At 35.4% G+C, this 16,234-nt stretch overlaps 3 protein-coding genes across 4 annotated transcripts in view; 2 read left to right on the top strand and 1 right to left on the bottom strand.

Moving 5' to 3' along the window:
- The window catches only part of LOC144443224 (unconventional myosin-Ie-like), a 35,117-nt gene extending 31,026 nt beyond the window's left edge, over positions 1 to 4,091 (top strand). For both annotated transcript variants that reach the window (XM_078132640.1, XM_078132639.1), the window contains one exon: positions 633 to 4,091. In XM_078132640.1, coding sequence (XP_077988766.1) covers positions 633 to 709 — 77 coding nt within the window. In that variant the 3' untranslated portion in view covers positions 710 to 4,091. The remainder of the gene's footprint in view (positions 1 to 632) is intronic.
- A 1,090-nt stretch (positions 4,092 to 5,181) lies between these two features.
- LOC144443878 (kelch domain-containing protein 1-like) lies at positions 5,182 to 9,699 on the bottom strand. The gene is made up of 7 exons (XM_078133470.1): positions 9,392 to 9,699; positions 8,994 to 9,146; positions 8,392 to 8,643; positions 7,958 to 8,110; positions 7,169 to 7,321; positions 6,019 to 6,192; positions 5,182 to 5,600 (listed from the first exon to the last, which is right to left on the bottom strand). Exons 1-7 carry the CDS (start codon positions 9,609 to 9,611, stop codon positions 5,437 to 5,439), a joined length of 1,269 nt encoding a protein of 422 aa, XP_077989596.1. The 5' UTR covers positions 9,612 to 9,699; the 3' UTR covers positions 5,182 to 5,436.
- A 518-nt stretch (positions 9,700 to 10,217) lies between these two features.
- Positions 10,218 to 16,234, top strand: part of LOC144443117 (long-chain fatty acid transport protein 2-like) — a 7,496-nt gene continuing 1,479 nt past the window's right edge. The window contains exons 1-7 of the mRNA XM_078132489.1: positions 10,218 to 10,692; positions 11,721 to 11,945; positions 12,296 to 12,448; positions 12,683 to 12,807; positions 13,303 to 13,497; positions 14,650 to 14,740; positions 15,178 to 15,376. Of these exons, the coding sequence (XP_077988615.1) occupies positions 10,218 to 10,692; positions 11,721 to 11,945; positions 12,296 to 12,448; positions 12,683 to 12,807; positions 13,303 to 13,497; positions 14,650 to 14,740; positions 15,178 to 15,376 (1,463 nt within the window). The remainder of the gene's footprint in view (positions 10,693 to 11,720; positions 11,946 to 12,295; positions 12,449 to 12,682; positions 12,808 to 13,302; positions 13,498 to 14,649; positions 14,741 to 15,177; positions 15,377 to 16,234) is intronic.

Here is a 16,234-nt window from a genome sequence, read left to right as displayed (position 1 = left end):
ATTTCCAGATGTCAGAATTTAAATGGAAATACCACTCCAGAAATAGAAGAATTTTCATAAACTAGAGGTTCTGGAGAGTCATTTCATGATTTTACATCACCTGCAATTACTTTTGATTTCAGAGAATCATCAAGTTGATCTCATGCCCTTATATATTTATAGAGTATCTTTGCTATCAGCCATTACAAGATGGGAGTCAGCAGAAATAATATATTCATGGTTGCACAATGAATATTCATGACTCCTGAGTGCTTATTCCCTTCAGTTTAAATAATCTTATGAATTCATTGTGCAACCATGAATATATCATTTCTGTTGACTCCTATAAATTAAGATTAACCATTTATTATTATGTAGCTTTTCATTTTAATAATTTACCATAGTTTATTAATTTAAAATCTGTGTACTCTGTTTACACAGTAAACCATTGTAGAACAAGTAGTAATTTTGTAATCAGTATTTTACAACATTTCATCACTAGAGGGCAATTTTTTTATCAAAAGAAGTTTGATTAGATTTTGCATCATAACAGAATTTGTAAATACTGCAGTATTTACAAGTTTACAAGAACAAGAAATGAGATAATTGTAAACTCAGCTAATTATTTAGTTTCGTGTTGTTTTCTCTTTTAGATCCAACTGGTTGGTGGCAGGGTAGATTGAAGGGTAGAGAAGGACTCTTTCCATCCAATTACGTAGAGAAAATATAAAACACAACAGAGGGGTTGAGGAATCCCAAAGTTCTTCATCCTCAGAAAGGCTGAACCTGTGAAGTGAAAGCACCAATTCTGTTATCCCAAGAATTATATCGGATATTAAGAAATATTGGTAATTTGAAACAACAATCATACAACATCCATGTTTCCCTTCCATTCACGAGGCTTGCACGGGAGTGACAAAGTACTTGTATTTGCCATTATAAATTCATGAGGCTTTTGATAATAGTACATCAATCCCCAAACATAAACAATTTATGATGAATTCTATTTTCAGTTTTCTATGCTTTATATATATATAGTTATTTACGGATGCCGTTTCAAAGTTAGGGAAGCTATTTGTAAGACTAACCACCTTTCAAACATTTGCTGATAAGATTCAAGTTTTATACTACAGTACAAGAAGTGGTTTTTATATATTTGGACTACATATTCAGTATATTTGTTGACCGTATTCATGACAAGTGAAAGACCTTTTATGTTTAATGTGTAAAATCAACTCCTCAGCATTTTATTAATATGGAAAACAAGCTATCGGTAAACTAACATAAATGCAAACTAAAACTATTCTTGAGATACTGCCACTTGAGGAAAACTTTCTGTTATATATCAAAGCTGCTGCTCTCTACTGTGAGCATAAAACATAATGGCCTTTGCTAGCTTATGTCAACATTCTGCCAGTGTTGGCTAGTCTGTAAGGTATGCCGTGACAGGGCACCCTCACACATCGGTCAACCCCTCTCATGGCCGTCTAATCACAACATGTAGTTCAGAGTCGGGCCTAAATCTTTTGAAGTTTCTGGCATACTACTTCAGAGTGATGCAGTTGGGTGAGAGGAGGCCGGTGAGGTGGAACGGCATGACGTATCTCGAGTGTTGGCTTGCAGATAGTTGTTGTGCTGTTATCATGATTAAAGAATTTTCAGCTCAAAATGGACCATCAACAACCACTACCCAGGAGTGTTTATCACTAGTAGATGTTATACAAGAATCTAATTAGACGTAACATTACACAGGTATCCAGTTATGTCATTCCACATTCAGTAACTAAAATACACATAAGTGTTACTTATTTTGAACATTATGAGGTAAATTTACATCAATATGCAAATAGCGTGTTTATAATATCGAGAAATTGTTTTCCACTGATTTCCAAATGGGATGAAATATGTACAATTAATGAAATATTTGTTTTGTTAAAGTCATATGTCTGCCATTATTTAGCCACAGAGTCATTTCTCTGATATCTTAGATATTTGGAGAGTGATAGATAAATATGTAACAAAATTACAAGTCTTCCATGTGGTGGTTATTCATGTGCACACTCAAACAAACTGTGTCACCGTAACCATGACAGTGCATGTATTAGACAGATTTGTCCAAAACAATTCCAGTATTTTGATAATGTTATTTGAATTACAAAGTGAACAACAGAATTTTACAGATAATTGCATGTCAATATATGCTTTGTTACATTTTCTATATTGCAAAAAAAATGCTTCTATGAAATGCAAATGAACAATATTTATCATAAAATATTGACCATGCAAAGTATTAATGTCAAGGCATAATGTTGGCAGATACAAATGGCTTACTAATACTTGATATGGAAAGATGTGGAAAATGTACAATTTATGCAAATCTAATAATTAATAATGCAAATACTTTGTTATTCCAATGGGATGATTACACTTATGCTTTACTTATGTAAATGTGATTTAATATACAAATGGTTGATGTTATTCCAATGTGATATATAATGCAATGTAGTTTGTACAAATGCAATAATTATGCAAATGTGTAATCTTTTTGGAATGTGATGGTATCGAAATGCATTGTTTATGCAAATCTATATCTTTTGAATGTGATGGTATTGAAATGTATGGTTTATTCAGTGTAATAATTATGCAAATGTGCATTCTTATTTGAGTGATGGTATTGAAATGTATAGTTTATGCAAATGTAATAATTATGCAAATGTGTATTTTGGGGAATGTGATGGTATCAAAATGTATGGTTTATGCAAATTTAATACTTATGCAAATGAAAGGATAGTAGGAATGATCACTATACTATGCTGGTCATAGTACCTGACCAATGAAGGTAACACGAAACAAACTTGAAAACAAATTTACAGTCTGTGGTGTATATGTATTATGGACTTATCTAAAGATATAAGCATTTGGTAGGAAATTTTGAAAATTTAATATTAGATGTAGATATTCTCATGGTTGTTGCTTTGAGTATTAGACTTCGTTTGTAGGTATTTGCATACACTGAAGCTGAATGGAATTAATTATGCTTTTTATATGTAAAAATTTCAGCTGTGCTGAAGACAAATAACATCTTGCAATTTAAATTTGTATTAATTTGCACAAGTAATTATAATCATGACTCAAATATAAGATGTGAACAGACAAGTTAAATATACAAATATAATGGTGAGGGGTTATTTTGATAATCAAAAGTTTATCTTTGATGTATTTTAGTTATTTTTTTTAATGACATATAAAACTTTTATTTTTACTAATATTGTTGAAGGTAATAGACATACTCTAGTAGACTGACCAAAATTGTGCAAATCTAAGTCATTACATTCCAACATCATGGAGTTGTACATCAAAGTTGATTTCAGAAATTTTACAAAAATCACTTTTCATATACGTGTATATCTAATTAAACATATCCAAGATTTAGAAAGACTTTATAAATAAGTTTTGTTTGTTCGAAGGGGTCATTTATTTTATGTAGTGATGGATTATAGTTTAGTGCAGTCTATATGCTGTGATTTTATTGCAAGTCATTTATATATGGTTATGTAGACACATTTCACAATTTCAAAAGTGGACATCATTACTCCTCACTCAAGATGGAATACTTTTATATCTGCAGAATTCTATTATTTTGTAATATTCAAATTAAGAAGTAAATAAGTACCCTGGAAAAAGTATCTGCCTTTAGAATTTCACCACTTTGAATACAAACTCTACTGCTTGTTAAAAGTTACAGTTACACTGTCTTAGTCTACTGACAGTACTCCTACATTTACACCTATCAAATAGCTATAGTTAAAGTTTTGAGTTCAGAACTTTTCTCTGTAATCACCTGGCTACATACACAGGACTTGCGACTCACTGTGACAGAGATGACAAAAGAGACAAAATTCTGGTGGGTGACACCAGTGAGCTGATTGTGTTCAAGCAACTGTTGTCCAACACTCATGTCAACTGCCCTCACAGTATGAAGTGATGTAATCTTTTGTTTGGAACAAATAAAGTGCCTGTCTTCCCAGCAACTATGCCTTTGATAAAAACAGTATTAGATTTTTTTATTGAATAGTTCTGTACTGTCTGTAGCTTTACTTTTTGTTTGCAAAATAAAACATTTATTTACAATAACTCCATAAACTGTAGTCATGTCTTGTGAGAATACCACTGCAATCATACATGTATGTCCATAATGCTATGGTGGTCAGCATACATGGCCAGTCCAGCTATTAGTCAAATACACTGAAAGTATCATTTACTTTCTACAGTGAGGTGTCAGTCCTTTTCAAAAATATACTTTTGTAGATTTACTTTAGAAGACTGACGTCCTGATCAGTCTGGGATGATAGACTTTGACAGTCACTGGAAACTAGTGTTAATGAGCAGTCATTGTCGTCAGCAACTTGCATGATACAACTTGATTGTTTCATATAACAATAAACTTCAAAATGTTGCTCAGGATTATGAATTGAAAATATGCTATGAGTCTTGTAAATGAGCAGCTGCGATATTGACATTGATTATGGTTGAGAAAATTTTTACTTTACTTCAGTCCTTCGTATGTTTATAGTACAATCACCCTATTTGCCAGGGAGAAGTATTACAGGTTTTGCTTTGCTTGTAACTGATCAAAGTTTACATTTGCTCCTAAAATTTAGAATTTACTTGCATTTTGTCCTGAAATTTAGAATTTACCTGCATTTTGCTCCAAATGTTAATTTCCTAGGCTGTCTAAAGAGGATGATGTTCCTGGCAAATATTAGCACATTCATATTCTAAAGTCTTGTTACTGACTCCAAAATAGTACAAGAACACACAATGGTCATTATACCACACACAAACCATGTTGTATATGTTTGCAGACAAAAACACGAGAGGATAAAGTTACGAAATGCAGTTTGGACATCAAACTCCATGCAGAAAATACACCACCACTATTATGAGTCTTTCAATATTTTATTTGACTTTTATTTAACATATAAAGTAGACATACATAAAGTATACTCTATGTTTGCAGTTCATTATTTAGATGGAGATGAAAGTCTTTAATAAAGATTACCATTATTTCCTATCTCACACTACTAATGGTGGATCTCATGTTCAAATCAATTCACATTCACATTTCCATCTCCAATATCAATGTGAAATTCAGCAAAATTTATTTTGATTTTTTTACAAGTTCTTCTACAAGTAATATTTATGACTAAGATAGTCGGCAAGATCAAATATCTGCTTCAGACCAGGTGATCCACAACACACTACAAAAGTCAGTAAAATTCAACAACTCTTTGAAGTGACAGAAATTGAATTTTTGTGTTTTACACTTTACAGAAGAGAGAGTTTCATTAAACCACAGATTTGTCCATTTCCATATGTGACAAAATGTTTTAAACATCTATATGTATATGAGACCAACACACGAGTCCAGATGAATACTGCCCTCACAGGTCAGTTTCATTGACTGCCATTGACAATTCCTGTTGATGTTCCAGCTGCTGTCGCTGTTTCAGTAGACTTCTGTACTCCCTCTAGATCACTGGTAACATTTGCTATTGTTGCAGCATTTTCCTGGTTTTCTTCAGGGGGAGTAGGAAGTGAATTTCCACTCATAATATCCTCTAATATGAAAAAGAAATGAGAAAATGAGGGAGATGTGAAATACTGCATGTAAATAAGAATTTTTACAAGATTTGGATTGAAATTATAAACACATTGCAATTGCATAAATGTTTCCTCTGCATGTAAAAAAATACAGCCACAATAAAGACATTTACACCTTTGGGTCAGAGATTATCTGTTCTGATCATAGGACAGTAATATACTAGTATGTCACACACACAATGTAGCCAAAGTCAGAGTTAACATGTACCATTGATGTCACAGATTATGTATCAAAACTTGAAAGTTTGTTAAACAGCTGATTAATAAACGTAAAATACTTCTGTTTCTGGTTAATGTAGACACTATATATATATTGTGACATCAGTAAATAAACCATAGACAGTGGTGTTGTCGACTGTCTATGAATCAACATACCTGTTTTACACATATAGACATCTTTATAATACTCTCTACACTGCATTGTTGCACTGTCAAAGTCTGACGAACCACCAAAGATAACAAAATGTTGTCCTACTACAGTAGCTGTGTGTACTCCACAAGATGGTGGCACACTTCCTTTAATTGTTGGCTGCAACCACTCTTTGGTTTCTGAAATAACATCAGAAGAGTTTTTGTTGAGGTTGATATTGATATTACTAGGTGTAATTGTTGCATAGTAATAATGATAATACTAGGGGCTGTATAGTTGTAGCCAGTTTCTGAGATTGACACAGAATCTTAGTGGACTCACATAGTAATAATGATAATACTAGGGGCTGTATAGTTGTAGCCAGTTTAGGAGATTGACACAGATTCCTAGTAGACTTTAATATTGATAATACTAGGGGTTGTATAGTTGTAGCCAGTTTAGGAGATTGACACAGATTCCTAGTAGACTCACATAGTAATATTGATAATACTAGGGGCTGTATAGCTGAAGCCAGTTTAGGAGATTGACACAGAATCCTAGTTGACTCGCATAGTAAACACAGAGTAGACATACTGTGTTGTTTGTATGTCCAAATTTATATTAAGATTTGATGGTGTGAATTTTGCAGTAAACGAAGTGCTGTTGTGCCTTTAACTTTCTTACAGCAAAAAGTATGTATTTTGAGTGCTAGAACTGTAACTTTACTGCAATTCTCTTTTATCTGTTGGCATAGAAAATCCACGAAAACAAGTCTTCATCAAAGATATCGTCCTAGCAATTGAAAGCATATTGTTCAGACAAATGTTACTATCAGGTAATATTCTGTGAAAAAAAAGATGTGAGCTTCAAGATATTATAGGTCCAATGATCGGTATCACCTTTGTATATCATTCAGAAGAAATCTGCCTCACTTAATTACCATAATGAGTGTGATAGACATGAAATCAGACAAGGCTTCATTCTGGCATTATAAAGGTCAAAGTCATGGTGAAATCTAATCACCAGACTTTGTACATTGAGGCAAAAACCTGGGAGTTTTATGGCAAATACAATGTCAAATATGATTGCAGAGACTACAAACTATTGTGTTTTATGTTATGATTATTTTGTCAATACAGATAGTAACAGTAATCATAGATGGTATGGTATACTCACCAGTATCAAGTATATGTATATCATTAAAATGTTTGTTGTCCTGACTTCTACCTCCACTTATAACTATTCGTTTACCAACACTGGTGGCAGTATGAAATGAACGGGGTTCTGGCTGACGTCCTGTGGTTGTCATTTGAAGCCATTTCATTGATTCTGTTGGTTGAAATTCAAATAGAAATTAAACTCAAGACAATATTGGAAACACAATAGTTTTGGTGTGATCCTTGGATTAATAAAACATTCAATTAAGGATAATCCCAAGAAGATGATCTTGTCCAGGACCTGGTAAGAAAATGTTGAACAGGCCAAACACAAGTTTGACTGAAATTACACTGTATTCTACTAAACCTGGCAAATCATTGGATTTAGCCTTAGAAATGAAATCCAAAAAATAAAGATCCTTTGTTTGAAAGACAACCAAGTGTAGCATACTACTGGGTCATCAAGTCTCATTATTTGCTACTGGTTTCTTGTAAAATTTACAAAGATCCAACCTGTGGTCCCATCTCTTTGAAACTTGACCAAGCAAAGTTTAAGAGCATATCAGAACTTGGTACAAACTAAAAAATTGTAAATTCAAGAATAATGTTGATTCCAAAAATGAGAGCTGTAGCATAGAAAGTGGAGGGACTGTCTACATTTGTATGTCTGTAGGAAGCACATACATATGCAGAGACACACGTCATATCCGAAAATACTCATTTTAACACCTCAAATACATGTATACACAAAATGAAAGATGGTCTAACAACAATTCTGGTTACTTTTGTAACTGTCAAACTTACATACCTGTATCAAGAACATAAAGGTCACTTTTCCTGCACTGTGTATCTCTACCTCCAAATATGGCAATATTATTTCCAACTGCACACATACCATACGCTGCTCTTGGTGTTGGTGAATAAATTTTGATAGGTCGAGGATTTTCCCACTTTGTCGTTTCTGTTATTTAAACATAAAAAATTATTAATAATGAAAAATTACTAAAGTTAAAAATTCAAATTCTCACTAAAAGTGGAATCCTGTACAGAAATTTAGGGAGAATCCTACACTGCATGTTCATGTATATCTGATAATCAGTAGACAAGATAAAATTATATAATATATCAGTCGACAAGATAAAATTATATAATATATCAGTAGACAAGATAAAATCATATAAATATATCAGCAGACAAGATAAAATCATATAAATATATCAGTCGACAAGATAAAAATCTGACCTGTATCAAAGACATAGAGATCATCAAACCATCCAAAGTCTGCTGCAGCTTGTGGTCCTTGATCTTCTACCATGTCATCATCTTCATAGTCATCATCATCGTCTTGAGACCCTAGAACATCTTCCTCAGATACATGAGGACCAAATCCACCGAATATATACATCTTGTTGCCAATAGCAACTGATGCTATTTTGTCTCGTGGACTTGGGGATGGACCAGTGGCTTCATCAATTTCAGACCAAGTTGAAGTTGCTACGAATATAAATAGTGGAATGAACACCTTGTCATCAATGTGATCTCTATACAACAAATGTTGGCTACATTGATGATAGGTAACAATTGTATATGGAACTGTTACAGGCCCGGCTAAGTCTGTAACAGCTCCAGCCCAGCCCCCCCCCCCCCCCCCCCCCCCATAAAAGAAAAAAAGAGGGTTCTGTTCAGGGCATTTTGTCTAGAGTGTGTCATGCATGCACAGATCAGAAACAACTCTTCTTTTTGCCAAGCATGGGTGTATTAGGGGAGACAAGTGACTTTTTTTGGCTTGCTATCTTGGAATAACTAGATATTTACAGAATGAAAATAAATCTGAACCTACTCACCTAAATCATAACAGTGTAAATCATCAAACCATCCAAAATCACGACTAAGACCTCCAAATAAATAGAGTTTGTTGCCAATGACAACCATTGTGGCACCTGACCTGGGACTTGGTGGTTGACCTTGTGTGGGAGCCTTGCTCCATGTTTGAGAATCTGCAAGAGAAAATTAAATCAAGAATTTGGAATTTTGAAATATCTGAAACCCCACCGGGTTACAATTACGCTACAATGCAACCTAAAATAATAATGTAGCAGTGGATTCGTATAAACTGATAAAGGGCCGGGCTATGCAGTTTGGCTGTTTCAGTAGTGACAAATCTTGCCAATAACAAGCCACGTTCAGTATTAAGAATGACAAAGTATGAAATATTGTACGTAATGCATTGTAATCTCCTTACCTGAATCAAAGACAAGCAAATCATTTGATTCGACGATTTCGCTGTTACCCGATGACACAACACCACCGAAGACGTAGAGTTTGTTGTTGACCCCACAAGCTGTGTGTCCGTCTCTCGCAGGAAATGGATTTACACAGTCAATTTTTGACCATTCTACGGACACGGTGTTGTTCAGTTGTTGTCCATATTTGATGTTCTGTGCTGAAGTTTCGTTACCCATGATTAAATGATGGAGGACAAAGTTACAAACGATGAGTAAATGTACGTGTTTTGTCTTTGATCAGGCCCAGACAACAGCAGCAGCTACTGATTCAATAAGTTTCGCGGGAAAATAACGCGTTCGCGCCTTCTTTTGTAAAAAGTGACATCATATGTCAAAGGTCAAACATTACTGTGGGGGCGCCCTGCTAAACATCAGCAAGTCGGTCCCCAGACTGCAGCTGAGGTCGTAAAATGTCTTCGAAGTACTTGGGGAAATAAGCTGTAATACACATCTTTATTGGGAGAGGATACCTTATATGTATTGTCACATTTATTAAAACCAATTACTAGTAATGCTTGCAATTGGTATGAGATAAGATTGGCTGATTAGAGACGAGCCCGCTCGTCGTACCACCACCAGACACACAGGTACGTGGACGTGTGTACACGTCAGTACTGGGCATGATTTATCTAGTCGTTTGCTAGTCCAAAGGACACGGTATAAGTCTTTTTTAAGTAAACGCATTTTTGACGTTTCGCTTGTTTGTGACTGGCGTTTCTGATTAGTATATTTCAAGTACTATACACCAACAGGTTATACTGAGCCGAGAGACCACGAACAAAGATGGCAGCTCCGTTTCGCCCATCTCATGTAGTGGGAGCTGCACTACTCACAGGCGCCGTGGCACACACCGTTTACCCGTACTGGTTACGAGACCTGTATGATATTCGAAGCAAGTTAGCATTTACAAAGGAAGTGACGGCAAGGCTCGAAGCACGTCGATATGTCTTAGACATGTTTTTGGAAGCTGTTCACAAACACCCATATAAACAATGTATTATATTCAACAGTCGTATATACACCTACGGCGATATTGACAGATTGTCTAACAAATTCGCTAATTTGATCAGACGACGGAATTTAAAATGCGGTGATACAGTAGCAATGTTTATGTACAATGAACCAGCTTTTATATGGGCCTACCTAGGCTGTGCAAAGATGGGCGTTAGTTGTGCATTTATCAATTATAACCTTAGAGCCGAATCATTGGTACACTGTATTGAAGTCAGTGGTGCTACGACGTTAGTGGTTGGACTGGGTAAGTGAATGCAAATTTATGAAAAGAATCAGTTTGAGAACTTTCTCCCCTGTTTTCATTTTGTCAAAATACAATTTTTTTACAAACGTCCTAAAATTAAAGCATGATTACATGTAAAGGTACCTGGGAATTTAGTGGGTGTGCGTGTTATGAAATGTGCATAGGGTCAAAGTTTAAAATGGTATTTGCTGTGTCATATTGAATCATGTGAATAGTCGACTGCTTACATATCACATTTGCATGACATACTGTGTGTTGAATAATTAAGAGCAAATTGAAAATGGTTGTTGACATGTCTGCCATCACTTAAACGTCGAAGACACCTATCTATTTTATCACGTATCAGCCACTTGTTGAGTACACGCCGTAAATACTGGACACTCTCCTGGCCCACTCGGTATGTAGGACTCCCGGGGGCAGGACTATGGTAGAGTATAGTCTTGGTTGGAACGGACCCAGTGTAATTTGTGAACTGAAAACCAAGATTATAAAAACAGAGTTTTGATAATATGTAAAGCAAAGCATAGAAATTAACTGCACTGGTAGAAAGAAAAATTGCGTCTGTGTAAAGGGTACCATACCACGGTTAATTGGACCGTATCCTAGGGTATATACCCCGGGATTGTACTTAGTATGGCTCCCCATAGCTATAGGGTCAAGGGATAGGGAGGGTTTTGACATAAACAATGTAGACTTTTATTTCAAAACGGCATTTAGTATACTTATCTACATTAGCAGATATTACTCACAAGCCCTAGGCTTCATATGCCATGTCCTAGTCAAGTACAAAACTTAAATGAAATAATATTATCTTATTTAGCACAACATCTCAACTGTTGTTTTGTTTGTATTTGTACTTGTTTTTTTTTTCTTTTAATATTTTTTTTTAAAGCAGTCGCATGATACTAAAATGTATTGATAGTAGAAAGTGAACATTTGGACGAATTGACGTCTTTACCGTATATATTATAAGGACCTTTTGATGATTACTTATTTCCTTTTCAACTTTTGTGTGTACTAATGTTTAGATGTGGAGCTTTTAGACGCACTGAGAGACAACTATGATAAATTGAAGACCCTGGGATTCACCATTCTGACCGTTGGGCCAACTCCTGACCCAGAGAAATGTGACGGGTTTATCCCTATTGACAAAGAAATGGAAGTCTCATCCGATGACGCTGTACCACTAGATGCACGAATCGGTGTTCAAGAGAATGATGTATCCATATTGGTTTATACGTCAGGCACAACGGGTGAGTATAACGTGACACCATCAATATAAACCAGGCACGACAGGTATGACGTCATCCGTATACATCTGGCACGACAGGCGTGACATTACAGTGCACTGTAATGCGTACGCTTGATTCCGATTTGTTGATTCATCAGGCACGGTGGTGAGTATGATGATGTCATCAACTCTGTAAATTTGTATTCAAGGCAATGGAGTTTAGCGTTTTCCTTCCAGCACAACACAACACAGTACAATACACTTTTCTTGTGGGCCGTTGGCTTAGTAACGTTTGTCCATGACAAACTTTATTCCATACTGCGGCTCTGAGTGGGATAGCAATGGTAAAGCGTATTCACTTTCTTCCACCAGGTTTACCTAAAGCTGCCAGGGTATCGCATTACCGACAACTGAGAGCAGCGTATTTGTTGTCTGATATGAGGCATGACGACAGAATGTACATTTTCCTGCCACTTTACCATGGAAACGCATTCACACTTAGCTTTGCTAATTCACTTCGAGTAGGTAAGTCATTGTATATTATTCAGGAAACACAATGCCACTAAATTAATTTCAGTTAAAACCAAGTTGTGATAATATCTTCAAAACCTTTATTTACACCCGATAAAACATTCATATCTACTAATAGTCCAGTTCGATTGTAAATAATGCACAAGATACATGTTAAATCGATAGACAAATACTTTTTTTAGTAACTACGAGTAACCTTTTACTTCCCGTTTGCGTTAATATTATCAGGGGCTACTATGATAATCGCAAAGAAGTTTTCCGTGTCCAAATTTTGGGAAGACTGTCGTCGTTACAGCGTCACCACGTTCGTTTACATCGGTGAAATATGCCGCTATTTGCTTTCCCCGCCAAAGGTAAAGAATGCGTAATCGTATCAGGGTGTAGTCATTTTTCATTGTGACCATAGCTCTATTTGGGAAGTGACAGACTAACGAGATATGTTTGTAGACTCTTGTTATCACATATTCACTTTAAGGAAAATATTATTTATTTCGAGATAATTTTTTCGTAATTTCGTCTTCATTTTTTATCCAATTGCCTGTTGTTCTTGGTAGGTTTGTAGGATAAAAGTGAAAATGAGGAGTAGGGTGAAAATTTGATTTACTAGTGTGTTGCTGTTTTGGTTTTATTGTTATTGTTGTTGTTGTTGTTGTTGTTGTTGTTGTTGTTGTTGTTGCTGCTGTTGTTGTTGTTGTTGTTGTTGTTGGTGGTGGTGGTGGTGGTGGTGGTGGTGGTGGTGGTGGTGAAAGTAACTATTGTGGTGGTGGTGGTGGTGGTGGTGGTGGTGGTGGTGGTGGTGGTGGTTGTTGTCAGCAGAGGTCACGTGAGATTTCTATGATCTATTTTAGAATCCGTTGGATAAAATAAATAATATCCAAGTGATAGTAGGAAATGGTTTGAGATCTGATATCTGGAAAGAATTCAAAGAGAGGTTTAACATTCCTGTTATTCGTGAGTTCTATGGGGCTACAGAATCAACCGTTTTTTTCAGTAACAACGACAATACACCCAGTGCCGTTGGAAAGTTATCACCATTCCAAAAGGTAAGATTATAACTGACAATACACCCAGCACTAGTTGAAAAGTTATCACCATTCCAAAAGTAAAACCTAGATCTAAGAAAAGTGAAAAGGCACTCATTATTTTCTACCATATGCACAAATGGAAATTCAGTTGATGATTTTGCTAAGTATGTCGACTGGAATATGTCCAATATTTAGACTTTGATTCTTAGCTGCATTAAAAGTTTAACAGTGTTGAACCGATAGCCATTCCAATTGACGTCCTCTCTTTGACAACAGCCTAGATTTCATACTACAATAAAGTATACCACGATTGCGCAATATTACAGTGTAGCAAAAATAGTTTATACTTTGTGAAAGTCGTCTTTTGGTGTGATATCAAATTGCTTGACCTTCGAGTTTATTACTGGGATTTGCTTGACCTTCGAGTTTATTACTGGGATTTATTTCAATAAACCATGCCATAGAAGCCATTTCAGTAATGTTTGATTCGTAATCAACAAACAGTCGTTAGGTAGTGGGTCCTCGACAAAATTATCAACCGACAAGTACATTTTACATGATACAATCACGAAAACTGGAAACTATTTTTCAAAAACTTACTTTTATTTATTTTAATTTACATTTATAAATGTTTAGGATGGGGTGGGGCGATAATTGTGATTAGCGGTTGTTGTTAATGCCGGATTGGATAGCATATTGCGGTAATTATACACATATGTAAGTGTTGAGGTTTTATCTAACAAAGTGTATAACGGATTTATAAGTTGGAACAGGCTGCTTATGTTGAATCCATGACATCAAATAGCCAAGTTTTATCACCAATTATACTTCAGTAAAGGAATTATAAATAAAAGTAATTGTCAATTTAGAAATAATAAAGGTTAATTTATAATTTCTGATTTGGGCTAATGTTTACCCATACTACTGCAGCCACAGGAAATTGTTTCATATACCCGGCTCTTTGTGGCCATTCATAATGTTGGTGTAGTTCCTATCTTTAATTCTTGAAACCTGACAATAATGAGGGCGTCTAACTTCGCCATTAGATGTCACAGATTATATTTGATCAACAATTTTTGTGGTGGGTTCCACGGAGTTCTAAATAATCAGATTCGTACTAACAAGCATGTATACTCGGCTAAATATCACCGTGTCTACTTTTCTCGACAGAAACAACTCGGAATTGAATTGGTACGATATGACTACGGCACCGCTGAACCTTTACGTGTTACCAATGGAAGATGTATACCTGTCAAAGTCGGTAAGCTATAGATGAAGTTATCCAAAATAAGTTTGCATCCTAGTTTTTGTCCACGAAATGACCATAACTAGATTGTGGTATACGTGGTAGTATGTGCTTGCTGTCGATATTCAACAGTTGAGTGTCTCATCAACATAGTTTAGATGGTCAACCACAATATTGTTGTCATGGAAACTAGGATATGTATTAGGTATAGCTGGATATTAATAGTGAAGCTACTTCAAACATCAGAACCCATGTAATATATATGTTGCTTTGTAGTTTGCGTTATTCGTTCAAAAAATATGACCAAGAAGATGATTTCCAAAATACTCTCCTCTTCTTCTCATGAAACTTAAAATGGTCCCAATGTTTGAAACCTCAGTTTAATGTTGAATGTTAAATATATGACCATATAATTTTTTTTGCCACATAAATCACTTTACCCTTTATTTCAGGTCAACCAGGTTTATTACTGTGTCCAATCAACGAAACAGCAAGGTTTGATGGGTATTTAAGTAAGAAAGAATTGACTGAGAAGAGGATTGTACGCAACGCATTCAAAGATGGTGATAGTTTCTTCAACAGTGGAGATTTAATGATGTTTGATAGGAACTATTACTTATATTTTGTCGATCGTGTCGGAGATACGTTCAGGTGTGTTGCAGTGTCTTATTTAGATAATACCCCATCAATTAGTCTTGCTGCTAGACGTTCGGGCTTTCTTTCGATGCTATAACTATAAGAGAACGAAGTTCGCATGTGAGGGCCTGCCCGAACACTCGGATGTTCCATCCTCGATAGCGTTGTCCGGCTGTGTGTCGTATTTTATCGGAAGAACATCCGAGGGCTAGCTGATAGACTACCCATCAATATGCTATACACTAGTCATAATTTAACGTTGAACACTATAGTGATATACAATTTCGGGGTACTTGGAATGTAGTGGTGTGTTGCTACACTACATAGTACTAATTCTGTAAAATGACAACATTCGTACTTTTGGCGAACCACATAGATCACTACGAATGGGTTAAAGGAATCATCTGATAATTTATAACTTATATTTGCTGTTAAATTACAATATGCAGCATCATTGAGGTATAAAAGGCAGTGCCTACACCCATATTATCAAATGTGAGCTTTCTTTAAGATTTGACCTTTGACCTTGAGTGTCTTCTTCAAGGTCAAATAGTCAAATTGTGGTTATCTTCATCAGATAGCTTTTTGAATCAAACACTTCAAATGATGATAGTTTAATCATGACTTGGGTTTCACTGTGAGTCATATGACTCACTTGATTTCACGACTCAATATTGAATTTCGCGACTTAAGATTGAATACACAAAGACTCCGTTTAATAAATGTCCATACCTCAAATGTAAGTTTTCGGAGGTTTTCACCTTGACCTTTGATTTTGATCTCCATATTCAAGGTCAAATAGCAAGTTAATTGGTCCATGAATTATGAAATTTTGTATCTAGAAACACCGTTAAATTTGCACAATAACTTTGC

The sequence above is a fragment of the Glandiceps talaboti genome, chromosome 12 (assembly GCF_964340395.1).
Source record: "Glandiceps talaboti chromosome 12, keGlaTala1.1, whole genome shotgun sequence".
Lineage (NCBI taxonomy): Eukaryota > Metazoa > Hemichordata > Enteropneusta > Spengelidae > Glandiceps > Glandiceps talaboti.
The sequence above is the reverse complement of the archived record's forward strand: the minus strand, read 5'-3'. Positions and strand labels throughout refer to the sequence as shown.

Excerpts from the sequence above, each read along its gene's own strand:
- LOC144443878 (XM_078133470.1), bottom strand. The coding sequence starts at position 9,611 with ATGGGTAACGAAACTTCAGCACAGAACATCAAATATGGACAACAACTG. Across the intron at positions 7,322-7,957 it reads CCTTTATGTTCTTGATACAG|AATCAATGAAATGGCTTCAA; the intron begins GTATGTAAGTTT and ends TTCAACCAACAG. Across the intron at positions 5,601-6,018 it reads TGTCTATATGTGTAAAACAG|AGGATATTATGAGTGGAAAT; the intron begins GTATGTTGATTC and ends TTTTCATATTAG.